The sequence below is a fragment of the Orycteropus afer genome, unplaced genomic scaffold (assembly GCF_000298275.1).
Source record: "Orycteropus afer afer isolate SDZICR_OR568_19922 unplaced genomic scaffold, OryAfe1.0 scaffold00233, whole genome shotgun sequence".
NCBI lineage: Eukaryota > Metazoa > Chordata > Mammalia > Tubulidentata > Orycteropodidae > Orycteropus > Orycteropus afer.
This window is the reverse complement of record NW_006921820.1, coordinates 101,063-118,960: the sequence shown is the minus strand read 5'-3', so window position 1 is coordinate 118,960 and position 17,898 is coordinate 101,063. Positions and strand designations below refer to the sequence as shown.

The 17,898-nt window shown below is 40.7% G+C and overlaps 1 protein-coding gene across 1 annotated transcript in view; it reads left to right on the top strand.

Moving 5' to 3' along the window:
* Positions 1-17,600, top strand: part of SCAPER (S-phase cyclin A associated protein in the ER) — a 607,935-nt gene extending 590,335 nt beyond the window's left edge. Inside the window, exons 26-28 of the mRNA XM_042782062.1 lie at positions 11,594-11,785; positions 14,623-14,674; positions 17,497-17,600. Coding sequence (XP_042637996.1) covers positions 11,594-11,785; positions 14,623-14,674; positions 17,497-17,600 — 348 coding nt within the window. The remainder of the gene's footprint in view (positions 1-11,593; positions 11,786-14,622; positions 14,675-17,496) is intronic.
* The last annotated feature ends 298 nt before the right edge of the window (positions 17,601-17,898 follow it).

Sequence of the window (17,898 nt, the reverse complement as noted above, 5' to 3'; positions counted from 1 at the left end):
ACAACAACAGTAGACAGACTCTTCAGATTCTTCTTCTGAGATAATTAATAAAGCCCCTTTTACGCCCCCTCTACCATACCCCTTCCCCAAGGTGTCATATTAAAGACATAAGGTGTGTGTGTTCGGGGCATGCCATTTTCTTTATGTGGAATTTAAAGGTCACTGGCCTCAAGACCCCTCCCACCACATTGCTCCCTGTGGTCCAGGGCTCCAGATGTGATGAGACCTGACAAAAACAATGTGGGTAGAGAGGCTTGGCCTGTGTGCTGGCCTGGCCCGGCCACAGTGGATGCCCCACCACTGTAACAGGGCAAGTTTTGCAGAGAGGAATGCAACAACTACTTTGTTTCTGCTCTGCTAGAAAAATACCCTTTGTTCCAATGATTTACAGACTCTCCCCACTGTCTCTTTTAATGAATTTAAATGTCTAGACACCTATTTTTGCCCCTCTGTTGAGGACATCTTGTCTCTGACAAGAAAAGGAAAAAAACAAAACAAGAATTCTTAGGCATAAAGAATTTGCCCTGGTGAGATTTAATGATTTGTATACGTTTCTGTCTAACTCAACACCCTGCTCTCCCTACCACACTGACCGACAGAACTGGTTTGGCCTTAGATTTGACAGACTAGCTCACAGGGCTTGCTGAAAGAAGCTCCCCCAACACCCCCCCCCATTCCTACACTCTGTCCTTTGTGCCAAAAGGCTGTTGGACAGACAGAGTGCTGGCTGAAATACCTAATCAGCTGTTTTTACAAATCCAAAGATGAGGACTTTGAGAGAAAGCCCTGGGATGAATTGACCCAGGGCTCTGGTGTGGTAGGTATAGCCTCCTGTGCCTCCCTCTGGAGTCAGGTTTAGGCACCAAAGCTCAATCCTCATTCATTTATTCACCAATAGCTATTGATTGCCCATTATTTGTCATGTACTATGCTGTGCTGTATGCCAGATACTGGGATACAGCAGTAAATAAAAAGGACATAGGCCCTGTCCTCAGAGAACTTATAGCCTTTGAACTGTGGAAAACTGGGGATTCACATTGGTCTGTCTTTGCCTAAGTAACTGCACATGTATCTGGAGCCAGTGCTACCTAATCTTTGACCTGGCAGGGCCAGTGATTCTTTTGGTTGAGGCAGACACGAGGGCTGAGTTCCCAGTAATATGAGTATGTAAACACTTGCCAGAGGGCCTTATGGAGGAAAAAGAAAGAACAAATAAAAATCAGCAGAATTCACTGCAGAGTGCAAGTAGGCAAAATAGAACTTGTTCATTTTCTGTGTTTCCTTGAATACAGGTGAGTTCTAGAGAGCTGCTGGTTTTACTCTAGGACACTATGGCTATGTCCATTTAACAGATATATGGGAAGAAACTGGTACAGAACCTTTCTCTAGCTTATTTTTATCATTCAGTGTCAAGGTTTTTGCATGGTCAGTGTTCTGGTTACCTAGTACTGCTCTGACAAGAATACACCACAATGGGATGGCCTTAACAAAAAGAAGCTTATTCTCTTACAGTTCAGGAGACTAGAAGTCCGAGTTCCCAGTGCCAGGCTCTAGGGGCTGGCTGAAAGCCCCTCAACCTTGGGCTTCAGCTCTGCCTCTTGCTCCAGGCCCACTGAAGCTAGAGGCATCTCTTCACTCAGGCAGCTAGCTACTGGCTGCTGAGGCTGACAAGCCCAAGGTTGACAAGTAAAAAGGCACAGTTCTGATGTTACCAAACCACACAGCAGGCCATTAATTTAAGTCTATTGTAAGTCCAAAGGTCAGCAGAGCATGGCAGGCTGCTGAACAACAACTCAGCTACATGCAGTGTCCAAGCGTGCCATAAGCCAGAGACTATCCCCAAGGCTTCTCCTTATATACAGGAAACAGACCACATCGCAAAGGCAGCTACTCAGCTGCATGTGGTAGAGCCCACTATGGAGATGATTGCCAGTCTCATCATGGGGAATACTGCATCCAGCTGCCCAGCCACTCAACCAGGCTCAGCCAAGTTGACACACAAACTTAACTACCACAGTCAGGGAATTGCTATTCTCGTATAAGTGAATTTTGCAGATGATCAAACTTACCTTTAAAATACATTATTTAAGTATTTCTGATCATTTTTTAAAATATTAGTTTCCTGCCTTCTTAAATTATACCAAATATATTATGATATATATATATATATATATATATATATATATAACAAAACATTTGACATTTTAACAGTCTTCACATGTACAGTTCAGTGACGTTAATTATGTTCATCATGTTGCTCACCATCACCCTTCTTGTCCCCAAATTATACTATCATCCTTAACAGAAACTCGGAGTCCCCTAACCATTGAGTCCTCTTATCCCCCTCCCACCTGCCCCTGGTAACCATTAACAAACTTTGGTCTCTGTATACTTACCTAGTCTAGATAAGCAAAATGTAGTACATATGTACAATAGAGTATTACTCTGCCATAAAGAGAAATGAAGTCTTGATATATGCTACAACATGGATGAACCTTGAAAATATGCTAAGTGAAATAAGTCAGTCACAAAAGGACAGATATTATATGATCCCACTTACATGAAATATCTAGAATATAATTTTTTGATGCCTTAAGAAATGAGTTACTACTATGGGGTTAAGCACATGAGGATTATTACATATGTAAGTAAATTTTAAAAAGTGTAGAGTACTAAGTAGTAAAGATAATAGTATGTTATCTTTACTATAATACAATAATGCTCTCAAGACCAACTGAAAAAAATAGAGGTATTTACTCTTAACACCAAACGGCTCCAGGCAACTTTTTGAATTCTCACTTATCAATTAAATAATTTAATTCCCACTCTTTCACTCATTAGTGTTAGCTGATGCTTCTTCCTGTTGTCAGTTTACCTGTCTCCAGCAATCTCCTTTCTAATTTGCTAGCTCTAAGCACTCCTCGGAAGGAAGGTTGGGCAATCCTACTTCCGTAGTGATGCTGCCTCGGAAACCCAAGGAGGGGTCTCTATGAGTCGGGGCCGACTCGACGGCAAACAACAACAACAACAACAACAACAATCTACTGTAAAGGAGCTCTGCTGGCGCAGTGCCTAAGGCCCTTAACTGCTAACCAGAAGGTTGGTAGTTCAAACCTACCAGCCACTCCACAGAAGAAACACTGGGCAATCTACTTATGTAAAGATTTACTGCCTCAGAAACCCAAAGGGGGTCACTATGAGTCGGAATCAACTTGATGGCACTGAGTTTGGTTTTTTGGTTTTAATCTACTGTAGGCCAGAAAACCGGCTAGTTAGACTTGCTTATGAAATGTAGGACACAAAACCCACTTTTGTTAGACTTGCTTCAGAAATGTGAAATGTCAGCGGTTGACTTGAATTGGAGCTCCCATAAGTGACTGGCGTGGGTTTTGTGGAAAGACTGAGCACTCTGTGAGGGTAGCAGTGTCTCTGACTGGCTCACTGCTCCCTTCCCAGTGCCCAGCCCTGCACTTGGCCAGATAGATGCTCAGTAAATATTAGGTGAATGGACTAATCTGCTCAGAAGCCTGTTTGCTCACTTCCTGGTTCTTGGCTACATTCCAGGTGGTCACAGTTAGAGGAAAGGGGCCCATCAAGTGAGGAGACTCAGGCTGTTTTCCGTTTACATAACATGATAGATCTCCAGGGTCTCCCTAGCCACTCTCCTTGAGATCTATGAAGTGAATGCAGTTGTTCTTTTACAGATGCAAAATCTCCAAACTCTTTTCAGGCCTACTGTGTTTCTAGACCAGCCTTATGACGGTCTGTACCCAACCTCCTCTTTCCTTTTTTCAGTTTCAAATTTAGCTTTTGGACAGAGCTATCCTACCAAGTATTAACATATTGTACATGATAGCATTTGTTTCAAAAATATAAGACCAAATTTACAGTCACTCAAAACCTGTCAGGTTTCTCCAGAAGGCAGCCAGTGCTGCCTGGCCATCACAAGACAGTGCTCATTTCATGGTCACATGTTCCAACAGTTCACTCCTGAGAGTCTGGCCTTGTCACCAACCGTTTCTCTACTTCAAGTTTTTATGTCTGACAATTTGAGACAAACCCTTGGCACAGCCCAACATATAAGCTGAGAACTGGTTATTTGATACCTAGCCAAGAAGAATATAGGTTTTTGAAGAAAAGCCTATTGTGTTGGTTCAATCTGTGTATGTCGGTTGGGTTAGTCTGTTTAGAGTGGCAGTTTGTCATCCTCATCTTCATCTGGGCTGGCAAAGTCATGCAAGAAGCTGGCTGGTAGCCAGCCATGAGAGTGAGCACAGGCCCAGCAACTGAGAGCCCCTCTGCCCAGGAAGGGGGTGGGCTCATGAGCCCCATGGCCCTGCATGAGCATGGGAGGCAGGGAGGTGAGGGAAAAGCCAACACTAAGAGTCAGAGTCTTCCAGGGTCAATTCCACCATTGACTGGCAAAGGGATCTGGGACAAGTCTCAACTTTGAGCATTAGTTTCATTATAAGAGGATAGTCAGCCCTGTGTGTCCACCTCAGTGGGTGTTTAGAGGCTCAGATAATGTAGGTAGAGGGGCTTTGTAAACTATGGGGTACTGTCTCCGCCAGCAATAGGCTGTCCTTTCTGCTGTGTTAGGTAGTACTCAGGTTCTGGCAGTACATTGTCCTGGACCTTGGAATCCTTCACACCAAACGAGATACCAGTGTCACCCACACCTACAAAAGGGGGAGGATCTTTCCCAAAGCTCTCCTTATAACCAATACCTCCTAGGCCAGAGATCCCTGAATTGGTGCCCAGAACTCTGAGGACAGACTCCATCAGAGTCCAACTTTCTTCTAGGGTAACAAGACAGCTTACCAAAAAAAAACATTCTTTAGGAACTAGATATATAGATTCTATGGCAACATAATGTGGACATCACTGAGACCTCAGGGTCAGGAAATGGTGTATCTGTCTGCCTCTTGAGAGAGGAGATGTGGTGTGATTCTCCCCAGGCAAGACACTGAAGAGTTTAATTAGGGGCCCATCATCACTTAAATTCCTTCATTCCAGTAACTTTGAGAACTTGACTAACCCTCCAGCACAGCAGTGGAGAACATAATAGTGAAAAACACAGTTTCTGTCCTTCTGAGACCGGAATTAAGATACACACACTTAGATATGTGATAGCTGCTGCTGTGTCTTTGGGTTGAAAATAAAAGGCTGTCTCTGGCAGTGCTGCCTGAGAAGACTTCCTGGACCTAAGGATTTCCTTAAGGACCTTGACGGAAGCTCATCCTGGATCTGAATCAGGAGCCCACAACACCAGCCTATTAGCTGTGGCCCTTCCTGCTCTGTTTTCAAATTGAGAAGCTTAGCACACAGCCTCAACATATACGGACTCTGCAAGCTAAGCCTTTTCTTCTCTGTACCACTTACCTGTGTTTCTTGGATCATGCTTGTGCTGGGATTTTCTTTTCAGAGCTGTCAGAATGTATTTCCTACCTCTCTACCACAAGATCCTAGCTGGCATCCCCACACTATTTGCATAGCTCCCTCCTGTGTTGGCAGGCCAGGGAGAGGCCACAGCAGTGGTTTCCCAGGTGGTCTGAAGCTTACTCATGAGTCTCAGCCAGAGAGCAGTGCCTGCTGCTGTCAGACCCCCTACTCTAATGAGCAGCCTCAATGGATGGGGATGGGGATGGGGATGGGATGATGCAAAACATTCATTAGGCTTTATACTGGGAGGGTGGTTCTGGTCCTGCATGTGTGCGAAAGCTAGATCCAGCAGGGAAAAATGCAGAACTGAAGAGCCAGGTGTTGGTAGGTGCCATTGAGTTGATTTTCACTCATAGAGACCCCATGTGACAGAGTAGAGCTTCCCCGTAGGGTTTTCTTGGCTATAATCTTTACAAAAGCAGATCACCAGGTCCTTCTCCTGCAGAGCTGCTGAATGGATTTCTTTTAAGAAAAGGCTTAGCTTGCAGAGTCCGTATATGTTGAGGCTGTGTGCTAAGCTTCTCAATTTGAAAACCACCAACCTTCCAGTTACCAACTGAGTGTTTAACCATTTGAACCAGCAGGGAGAGCCAGTTAAACACTCATAACTAACATCATTTTGCATTTTGCTGTCACAGACACTGTCTCATTGGATTCTCATCTAAACTCTAAAGATTGCCATCAACCCCATTTTATAGAAAGGACCCTACAGCTCAAATCAGTTAAATGATCACAGCAGATCAAGGGCAGAGCAGGCCTAGAGCCGAGGGCCACCTAATACCTGCATCCTTGAGCCTCCAGCCTCATAGCTTATGGCTGCTGAGAGATGATTGGCCTAGGAAAAGCCACTTACCTCTGAGAAGGACCTGATTAGCGAGGGTAGCCTTTCTAATTCTTGTTGGGGGTGATGAGGTAGGAGGGAAAGAGTTAGGGCTGGCGTTGAATCTATATGCTGCTACTTCTCTCCATCTGAAATTTTTCCATCTGTAATTTCCAGGTACCTAGATCTGATCTGGTAGCATAGTGCCTAAGGCACTTGACTGCTAACCAGAAGGCTGGCGGTTCAAATCCATCAGCCACTCCTCAGAAGGAAGGTTGGGCAATCTACTTCCGTAGTGATACTGCCCAACCTCGGCAACCCAAGGAGGGGTCGCTATGAGTCGGGCCAACTCGACGGCACATAACAACAACAGATCTGATCCACCCTTCAAGGCCCAACCTGTCTTCTCAGTGCAGCTTTCCACATTGACCTATGAGGAGCAATCGCCTAGGATCTTATCCTTCCTTCTTACATGGCCCAGGCCCCTTGTATCATTGTCATTTGTTGCATACTTCATCTCCCTGGGAGTTAAAAAGTATGGTCTCCACTTCTGAAGGTTATAGGAAGAGACCTTCTTTATTCCTCCTCATGTCCCAATAGCACTTAATATAGCACTTGGCACAGGAGGCAATCAGTAATTGTCTGTGAATTTAGAGCTCTCTTCTGGCTCTGTTTCTCTTAACGCACCTAAGTTATACTTTATTTGGTAGAGAGCACACAGTTGGAACCACAAGGCCTACTAAGTGGCCAGGGATCAGCAGATAAGAAAATAGGTATGTCTACTTATCTACTCCAAATTTCTTTTTTTTTTGCCCCCTTACCAGATTCCTGATTCCTCTTTTTTTTTTTTTTTTCAAACTGTGCTTTGGGTGCAAATTTACAGAGCAAAATTTATTTTATATTCAACAGTTCGTGTACATTTGGTTTCACTCCCCAATTACCATCCCCAACCCTGATCCATTCTCCTCTCCCTTCCCAGTGACCTCCCTGTCACTTTGCCCTTCTTAGTTATGCACTTCTGTCTGTCCAGCTGTTCCTCCGTGTGAATGTTGCCCCTCTGGTGCCCCATGGCCGAGTGCTCCAAGGAATGTATCTCCGTAGAGTAGGTAGGTGCATCGCCCTGGGTTGGGTATTCTGCATGTAGGCCATATTATTGTTGGGCTGAGAGCCAGCCCTTGGGAGTGAGTTTTATCCCAGGCCCAAAGTGTATTCCAGGGCCATAGTCTTAGGCGTCCCACCAGACTCCATTTGACCAGTAATTCTGGTTGTTTTTGTGTTTTTGAATTTTGCTCCATGTTTTTCCTCCCACTTTGTCCAGGATATCCAGTTTTGATCCCTTCCAGAGTAGTTGCCATTGGTAGCCAGGCACCACCTAGTTCTTCTGGTCTCAAGGTCCATCATATCCTAGGACTGATTGTTTCCAAATGCCCTTGGTTTTCTTCACTCCTTAGCTTCTGATGAAAGGAGATCATTAGTTGCATCTTAGATGGTTTTTAAGCTTTTAAGTTCCAGTCACTACTCACCAAAGTAGGTTGTGGAACAAGATTTTTATGTATTATGTTATGCCAATTGAGTCTGGTGTCCTCCAGTACTAGGGTACTGAGTCAGCAGGTCTGGTGATTCTCTCTCCCAAGGTGTCTGGCCATCTCTGAGGGATTGTTCCAAGTCTGTCTTCTGTTGCTTCTATTAATGATTGTGGTTATTTTGTATCACTAGTATCTGTGCAAGATTATCCTCGGCTGAATGTATCATTGGTGTAGAGTATATTCCTGTTTACTGACCCCCATTTGATCTTCTCAGTTGTCTGTCTCACCATTCAGACCCTGCTGGCCTTCTCTTTCCACCAGGCTATAACATACATTGCCAGCATGCAGCTTTCCTTTTTGTAAAGCTACCTCATCCCATAAATGTTGATAATTCCAAAAACAAGAGGGAGTGGCCACAGGGGTCCACTTTACCTGCACAGGTTGCATAATGGACTAGACTTACTTAGTGTGCTCACTTGCTCACTCCCTCCCTCTCTTCTCTATGATACTAAAGAAAAAAGTGACGGGTCACTCGGGCATTCCAGTGAAAAGATGCATCTTCAGGGACTGTGGGATTATATCCATCATCCTCTACTTGGAAGACCAAAGGAGGTATTTGTGCTGCCCACAGTTTTCTTTCCAGATAATGGTCCAAAATGGCTCCAAGAAACCCTGGAAATTCTCTTGTGCTCCCATATAGTTAAACAGTTTCAGTGTGATTTTTCTCAAATTCAAAATGTAAGAATCCAATTTTCAGTGAGAGATATCTAAAAATCTGACACCCTTAGTCATGTTCTGTTTCTTGGTTTAGGTACTAGTGACAGAGGAATATTCACTTTGTAAATATTAATTGAGCTATTCACTTACAGTGTATGTATGTTTTCAATTTAAAAAAAGACTTTTTTTTTTCAATTCACCACTCTGAAAACCAAAGTAATTTAGCAATTTGCTGAAGGTCACAAAGTTCGTTGATGAAGGCAGGAACCAAATCTCGCAGCTCTTTAGTTAGTACCTATTTTAGAATAGCATCTAAGATCACCTGAGAGCAAATGGAATACTCAATTTCAGTCTCTTTTGATCTGAATTTTGCTGAAAATTTCCTTGGCTTCTTTGGAGCCCTGCTCTGCATCTGAAAGTGAACATTGCATTTAGAGGTGTTATTATTATTTGTTTTATTTTTATTATTATTAGCGGGGCCATAGCTGTTTCCCACTTGCTGTCTCTCTAAGTAGGAGCTCTGGTGGTGTTGTACCTAAGGCATTTGACTGCTAACCAGAAGGCTGGCGGTTCAAACCCACCAGCCACTCCTTGGAAGGCAGGTTAGGCAATCTACTTCTGTAGTGATACTGCCTCGGAAACCCAAGGAGGGGATGCTATGAGTTGGGTCTGACTCGACAGTACATAACAACAACATCAACAACAAGGAGCTCTGGTGGTGTAATGCCTAAGGCATTTGACTGCTAACCAAAAGGCTGGCAGTTCAAACCACTCCTCAGAAGAAAGATTGGGCAATCTGTTTTCGTAGAGATACCACCTCAGAAAAACGACTTGACAGCATTAAGTTTGGTTTTTTGGTTTTTAAGGCCTAGAAGTGAATTCTTTGATGAAATAAGATTAAGTCTTCCCTGCCCCCAATCTGTCAAAAGCCTCTCAGATAACTCTCTCCAAGTACCAAGACCCTGACCATCAGTCAGGCTATTTGCATTCCCAGCTTTGCTTCCCTGCCCAAAAAGAAGTGTTTAGCTACCTGTTCAGCTGTGCTTATGACATGGAGCTGCCACCCTTTGTCCCACAAGCCCCCAGGAGTACCCAGAAGTAGTTTCACCCATCAAGTCTCGGTGCTACAGGTTGGCCCCTTCCAAGACCTCTTGATCCTATCTCCCCACAGTGCCTGAAACATGGTTCACAGGACAGTGCCAACTAGCTGTCCCACTCTGGCTCTCACCACCCCTCATAGACCTCTTAACTTATAATGTGGCTGTTAAATCCTATTATAGGTAGTCTAATGGGTAAAACTCCTTGTCCTAGGGTAACCTAAATGCCTACATCCATTTCTGTCATCTGCAGTCCAGGGACGTACAAGTAGTGATCTCTGGCAGGTAATCTCACTACACAAGTGGCGACCTCTGCAAATTGATAATCAGCTCTGTTCCCTGAGGGGACTGACAGGCCCCAAGTGGCTTTGCTTTCAGCCTAGTGAGGTTCAAGAGTCCAGGTGGAGGGAGTTCCTTAAGCTCTCATGTCCTGAGCTAATTCACCAGGAACCAGGAATTGTTGTCTTTGAGTTAACATTGTGTCTGTGCCAGCCAGACTGGCCAGTTTAATATCTTTTCAATTAGTGAATCTTTCAGTAATAGCATTTTAACATTGAAGTTCCAAGGGAAAAAATTTGTTCATAATTTTTGTCCAAAGGGGGGAAAAAAGACTTCTAATAATGGTATCATTATAAATTCTGAAGTGGCGACCATTTGGCTGGGTTACAGAATTTGTAGCTAATAATTAAAATAAAGATTTAAGTAAATGCTTTATCAATAAAGTAGATGATAGGGCATATTTTTCTCAGCCAGTGTCAGAAATGGCAGCACATAGCCATGTGCTGAATTGTCACACGATGTTAGTCTTTAAAATTCCTTCTGGATTTGAAGGTATTAACAAGTCCCTATCAACATTCTCTAAAGGTTTTTGATGTCATTTTAGCTATTGAACTAAAATATGTGAACTATTACTTTGTTGATTTTGTTCTTAAACCAAACTGCATTATCATCTGAGAGTGTGTTCTTAAAGTATTGTTAAAAGTACTTTGAAAACTTGTAAATCCCTGTAATTTATGTTTCTCCTGCCTCTGCTGTTTCATTCTGTCCTTCTGGTTTTAATTTGAATGCAGTTCTGTCTGGATGTGTACCTGTAAAATTGTGTTTTTCCAAGTACAATTTACAGTCCTGACCTTAGGTTTTACAGTGTTGCTAACCTTCTAGGAGCTTCCTCCTATACCAAAAAGTGGGCTTTGGGTCACCCAGCTCTTTCATATTAGAACTGTCTAATCAGGGTTACTTGAAACAGAGCTGATTGTGGCATTTCTTAGTTTATCATGTAGGCCTAGAGAGTAAATTAGGAGGGCTTCGCTGCAAGCCCATTAATTGCATTGCCCCATTTCTTAAAATGTACACAGTTGTAAACCTAGACTGCTTCAAGACAACAGTCTCATTTATCTAAACAATTCTCCTTTTAGACTCAGTGGCACTGATAGAAACACAGATAAGGAGTATGGATCGGAGGAAGGATCTTTTGGAGCCTGTACTTGCTGAAACTGTTTCCATTCCCCTTACAATCCCCTTTTCTTTCCAGGGCTTGCCTCCATATGAAATAGATCTATCTGCGTTCAGTGCATTCAGTGAGCTGAGTTAGAGGAAGACGGCAGTGGGCGGGGCCTTAGAAGAGGGTATTTCTTGTGAGCGAGATTGCAGTTTTTAGGAATATATGGCTACTCTCTTTAAGGTGTGGGGGGAGGGAGTGTGTTGTTAAATCGATGTGTATCCTGAATCCATTTTGCAGTTGCACCTTTCATTGTGAGGGACACTAATTTTTAAATGACTGTAGAACTTTTGGAATCTTTTCTTTACCTCAGGAAATGAGATATCTTTATTTTTTGCTCTTTTCAAATGTCACTTAAATTAAGGAATTAGGACTTTATTTTTCTTTACACTGTTTTGGTGCGTTCTCCTTGATTCTCACCGAAACTGGTCCACCAGGCAAGGACCAGACCAGGCCTTCCGGCAGCTGACTTGGGGCTCCTCCTCTGTTTCAGGTGATCGTGCAGTCTGGCCGCCACCCCACGGTGCTGCAGAAGCTCTGCCAGTTGCCTTTCCAGTATTTCAGTGACCCACGGCTGATCAAAGTGCTGTTCCCTTCGCTTATCGCTGCTTGTTACAACAACCGTCAGAACAAGATCATTCTGGAGCAAGAGATGAGCTGTGTTTTACTGGCCACATTTATTCAGGTACCTTCAACATTGTGCCTAATGTTCTGGCTTTATGTACAAGCTAATGCGATTAAAAAGTAAAAGTAAACCAGCTCTTTATTCTTGCCCTCCACACCACCTTTTTAAAATGTCACATATTTCTGTGCTTGAAAATTCATTTCTAAAATATCAGGGTAATAGAACTGAGACTGGGTGTTATATAATTTCTACCTGGAAGATTTTCTTTTAAAAAAGATATTTTTCCAACCAACAAAATGGTGAACCCGCTCTCAGAAAAGGTTTTTAAGACTGCCAGGCTTCTTTAAGGCTCTATCTGTTGCTTTCACCTTTTCTTTCCCCCAGACTAGCTATAGAGAATAGATAATAATTGCTATAGAGAATAGATAATAATTGCTATAGAGAATAGATAATAATTGCCGAAGAGAGATCAATTGAAACTTCAGTGTATTTTACAAATTTTTAACAAATATGATTTCTAAACGTAAGCTTTAACTGTTACATTCAAAGTAAATATTTTATAAATAATACCAGCCTTATATTTTTCTGATCCAGTTAAACTCTGTAGAATTCAAATCAGCATTAATGCTATAGCAAAATAATATTTCTATATCTAAAATAACTCAGTCAACTGACAGCAGAAAAATGAAATTGGCTATTCTTTAACATTTGCTAACTAATCCTGTGTTGTTGCTGTTTTTCTGTCACTGTATAATTTTTTGCTGAAAATCTTCCATTTTCTTTCAACTGTTCTATCATAAAATCAGTGTGTTTTTTTGCTGCATGACACACATGTGATTAGTAGACATATGGAAATAATATGGAAAGCACAGCTCTCTATTAGCATTGTCCTTTAGGCTGGCTAATATACATATATCACTGGCTTATGAGTGTGATGGCGCCCAGTTGGTTTGGAACAACAGAGAGTTTCCCCCAGGCGTTCTTCATCTTAGACAACAATTAATGCCTTACATGTTTTAAACTATCCCCTATTAGATGATCAGTTCGTAAACACAATTGGATCCATTATGTTTAGAAGTATTCTATGAATTTTCAGCTTAGTCATTCTCTTTGAGTCTGGGTTCAGTTCCATTTTCGGAAAATTCTTTCAAGTCATATATTCAGATCTATGGGTAGATAGGGATTTTCAAAATGTGTCTCATGGTTAAATTTAAATCTTGATAAATTCTTATAGAATAACCATCATACCAGCATTCAGGATTCTTCAGAAATTCTTAGAGCCTTAGAATTAAACTGAGTAGAAGATACTTCATAGAGAATTTTAAGACTGTGACCTTTTAAAATTCAGATTATTCATTCTGCCGTTGAACAGGAAATTGTTTGAGTGCCTGCGGTGTGCTGGGCACTGCTCTCGGCAATGAGGATACTAAAACCAAAAACCAAACCCACTGCGGTCGAGTCAATTTTGATTCATAGCGACCCTATTGGACAGAATAGAACTGCCCCATGCAGTTTCTGAGGAGCTCTGGCAGTATAGTGTCTAAGCACTGCTAACCAGAAGGCTGGCGGTTCAAACCCACCAGCGACTCCTCGGAAGGAAGGTTAGGCAATGTACTTCCGTAGTGATACTGCCTCAGAAACCCAAGGAGGGGTCGCTATGAGTTCTGTCTGACTCGATGGCAGTGAGTTTCGGTTTTTTTAATCTTTACAGAAGCAGACTGCCACATATTTCTCCTGTAAAGCTGCTAGTGGGTACAGAGTGCTGACCTTTTGGTTGGCAGCTGAGCACTCTAACCACTGCAGCACAAGGGCTCTGGGGATACAGCAACATATAAAACAGACAAAAATTCCTACCTTCATGGACCTTTCATTAAAGTTGTGTGCCATGAAGTTGATTTTCAACTCATGGCAAGTGGAGTCAAAAAACAAATAGCACATAAGGTGGTGATCGTGGTGTGGAGAAAAGTAAGGTGGGAAATGGGCTGCGGCCTACCAAGGAGTAGCATGTGCAGTTTTTCTCAGGGTGAGCAGAGAGGCCCCACCCGAGACACTAGTGTTTGCACAAAGACAATTTCGCATCTGTACCAATTTAGTTCCCTTCATTTCAGCTGCCTGGAAAACAGTTTATAAAAATACAGATGATATCAGAATCTAAAGTAAATATCATATATATTATTTATTTTAATCTGATATTGATCACAATACACTTCTAAACCTACCTTTGTCTATTACATGAAAATCCATATTTAACATAAATTCTATCATTACTACAGAGATTTCATATAGTTCTTATTTGGGATAGGATATTAAAGTAGTGAAGTTTGTGGGATTTTTTAAATAAATAATTGTACATAAGGGAATATATCAGGTTTTAGTTTACAAAAAAGTTCCCTTGTATAAGATTATTAATACACACTAGAAAATGATATTGAAATGTGAGGTGATGGTTTGTCACAGGTCTCTGAATATTTACATATCACATACGACATTTTTCATTTTCCAACTAAAAGTCAAATTTCAAGATTTTGAAATTTAGCTCCAAAAGACATAATTGCTTTTATATTTGTAATTTTTAAAAATTTTTTTTAACAATCTGTCAACATTTTAAGAGAGTAAATTTGGGTAAAGCTTTTAGTTTGTTAGATATAACATAAAATTGTCATTTCCACAGTAGGCAGCAAACGGGCCCCTAGCAAGATTAAATACTCATCACTATTTGACTTAAATTTATAAGAATTTATGTAACATCAATTTCTTTAGTATTTATGTTTGTGCTCCAAAGTAGTCATACAAAGGAGGTTGCAAAGGGATTGTCTCAAATGCAGAAGCATTTTCAAAGCCACCCTCAGTGAAATTTTCCATTCATGGCAAAAAAACCCTTTTCTTATCTCACACAGGATTTTGCACAGGCTCCAGGTCAGGCAGATAACCAGTCTTATCAGCCTAAAGGTACGTCTCTATTGAAATTAAATTTCATGTGTTTGTTGACCAAAAGGACATGTTTCTCCCCCTCACTCTGGAACTGTTAGAAAACTCTATTATATCACCTGAAAGATACGAGATTCAGACACCAAGTATATTTCCAGTGAGGAAATAAATCAATTTTATCATCAAGCATGAGTGCATCAGAATATACAGAAAAATCTATGGAAAAGAAGGAAAAGCATAAAACATGCAAAATAAAGGAGCCCTGGTGGTGCAGTGGTTAAGCACTCAACTGCTAACAAAAAGGTCAACGATTCAAACCCGCCAGCCACTCCATGGGAGAAAAGACCTGGCTATCTTGCTCCCATAAAGATTACAGCCTAGAAAACCCTATGGGGCAGTTCTATTCTGCCCTATGGGGTTGCTATGAGTTGGAATCAGCTTGATGGCACACAATAACAATATGCAAAATATAACAAATGATGAATATAAGGAGCCACTTTGTAATACAGGAGACAGATCATTAATACTGACCTAAGTTACTCATATAAATACTGAAATCACATAGATTTGGTACGCTATCCTTGTCCAGAATAAAATCATCAATAATAGTAACCCATTGTTTCCCCTAAATGTAAGTATTTCAACTTTTTTATTGAAAATAATTATTTTATATAGAGAAAAAGATGCCAAATTAGCAAAGTTCAGTGGCCAAAATATTTATAATTTTTTTTCTATAATGTTCCTACTAAGATGTTTCCTGTGACCAGAGTAGGAAATTTAGAATGTTAAAGTGCATTTTTACTTTTTTAAATATTCTGCTACCAAGACTGTAATTGAGAAGTACAATTTCCATCTCTCATTGAATCCCTAATCCAGATTTTCCAAAAGTCTTCCATTAATTTGATAGTCTTTAAAGTGTCCAGTCCAAGGTTCACTCCCAGCAGGAACCCCCTACCCCCTTACTTGGAAGGGGGATCATCTTGTACTTTGTCACAAAAGAAAAAGTTATCCACAGTAGACAGGTGTTGAAAAGTGTATGGAAGAGGATACAAGTAAAGCTGTTAGAGTATCATGAAAAAATACAAGTTTTATTGACCCATGTAGTCAGAGAAGTAAACAAAAAGCTATGGAACTTTTCGGAAATTCACGTCAACATCATAGTCAGTATCATATGTCTAAGCCAGAATTAGTGTGCAAGTTCAGTTCTGCCCTGACTCACTCAGTCACAGCCTGCTTTCTGGTTTTTTTGGTTTTGTTTTGTTTTGTTTTATTAACCTATTGCAGGCTACTTGGGAGAAATCAGTTACTATTTCTTACAAAGCAATTTTTTTTTTGAGTAAGTAAAAATAGAGAAATCGTTCAGTGTGTATATTTTTAATTTGTACCTCAATTATTATTTTTTTTTTGTTGTTGCCAGTAAGAAATACAGACTTTCTTTTTTCTCAACTCTTTCTCATGACTGCAAAGAATGAGTCACCATTTGCTGTCTATCTGGAAGGCAGAGTCCCAGGGGCTGTCTCTGCCTGTTTGGTGGGCTGAGGACTGTGGAAGCTTCACCTTTTCTCTTTTCCAAGGGACCATCTTCTCTGACTTTCATTCCTTCCCCACTTACAGTGGGCTTTAATCCACACAGCAGCAAACTAAGAATTGGTCTTTGCTTTGCTTATAAAGATCATCACTATGTTGGTGACAGCTGATGATGCACTTACTTTATTAAAACATACTTGATACCTAGGTTGCCAGTTTGTACTGTGGACATTTGTCTTCTTTTGGACTTTTAAGTCTCCATAAAAAGTTTCAAGACCATTTCAAGTTCATTGCTCTCGTGAACCCGTACGTGTAAAGCAGCTCCTGGTGGCACTACATTTTTATTTGCTAAGGAAGAATTTTGATTTTCAAATACCTGCTGCTGGCTGACTGCCTAGCTATGAGATTGTTTGCTTTGCCAGTGTCACTAGCCAATAAAGCCCCTAATTGTTTCCTCTGCTTTGTTAGATAAGCAAATGAATGCCAAATCTGAACATCTTTAAGGTCATATTTAAGCTGAAAAATAATGTTTTAAATTAAATAAGCTATATTAGAAAACAAATGTTGCAGCTTACATAATACTGACCTAAGTTACTCATATAAATACTGAAATCACATAGATTTGGTACGCTATCCTTGTCCAGAATAAAATCATCAATAATAGTAACCCATTGTTTCCCCTAAATGTAAGTATTTCAACTTTTTTATTGAAAATAATTCTTTTATATAGAGAAAAAGATGCCAAATTAGCAAAGTTCAGTGGCCAAAGCTAACTTAAGGATAGAATTTATGACCATTTTATTTTGTTCACTATAACTTCTTTAACTCACTGCCATTGAGTCTAATAGGACTCACAGCAACCCCTCCTTGGGTTTCCCAGGCGGTATCACTATGGAAGTAAACTGCCCAACCTTCCTTCCAAGGAGTGGCTGATGAATTTGAACCACCAGCCTTCTGGTTAGCAGTCAGATGCCTTGGGCACTATACTACCAGAGCTCCCATAACTTCTTTACGCTTTCATTATTTTCTTACTCTAAAATCCAAAAACAATTCTTTGGTAACATTTTACTTAGAGGTTAGTCTCTCAATATGTTAGAAACACAAAATGGGTTGTGATTAAAATATGTATGTTTATGCTAGATAGATGAATGGATGGTAGATAGATGGATAGATAAGATAACCTGATTTACAAAATAAATGTATCATGGTTTATTTGCAGTATGTCTCTATTAGTACACAGATATCAAAGTAAGTTTTAATTTCTCAAAGTCCAACGAATTTAACTCTTTTAACTTTCTTATTTTTTTCTCTCTTAGGAAAATGCCTTGGTGCCCAAGACTATCTTGAGCTGGCTAACAGATTTCCGCAGCATGCCTGGGAAGACGCTCGACAGTTTTTCTTGAAAAAGGAGAAAAAATAAATGTTTTGGCTGGGTCTGCATGAGTACCCTTGTTAATATTTTAAATTGTTCAAACATTTTAACTGTTCCTTAAGAAACTCATTTTCACATGTTTATACACCCCCCCCTACACTGTAGATATGGTACATACTTTGCACTATTTATAATGACTGTAGATACTTTAATGTTCTTCTTTCTAATTTTGCAAGTTGAGTCTATTTCATTCATGCACAATATTTTGGATTTTGGTAACTTCCATCCAGTCGTAATATATAATTTGCATTTGTAATATGGGTGAAATGAGACATAAAATTAGGAA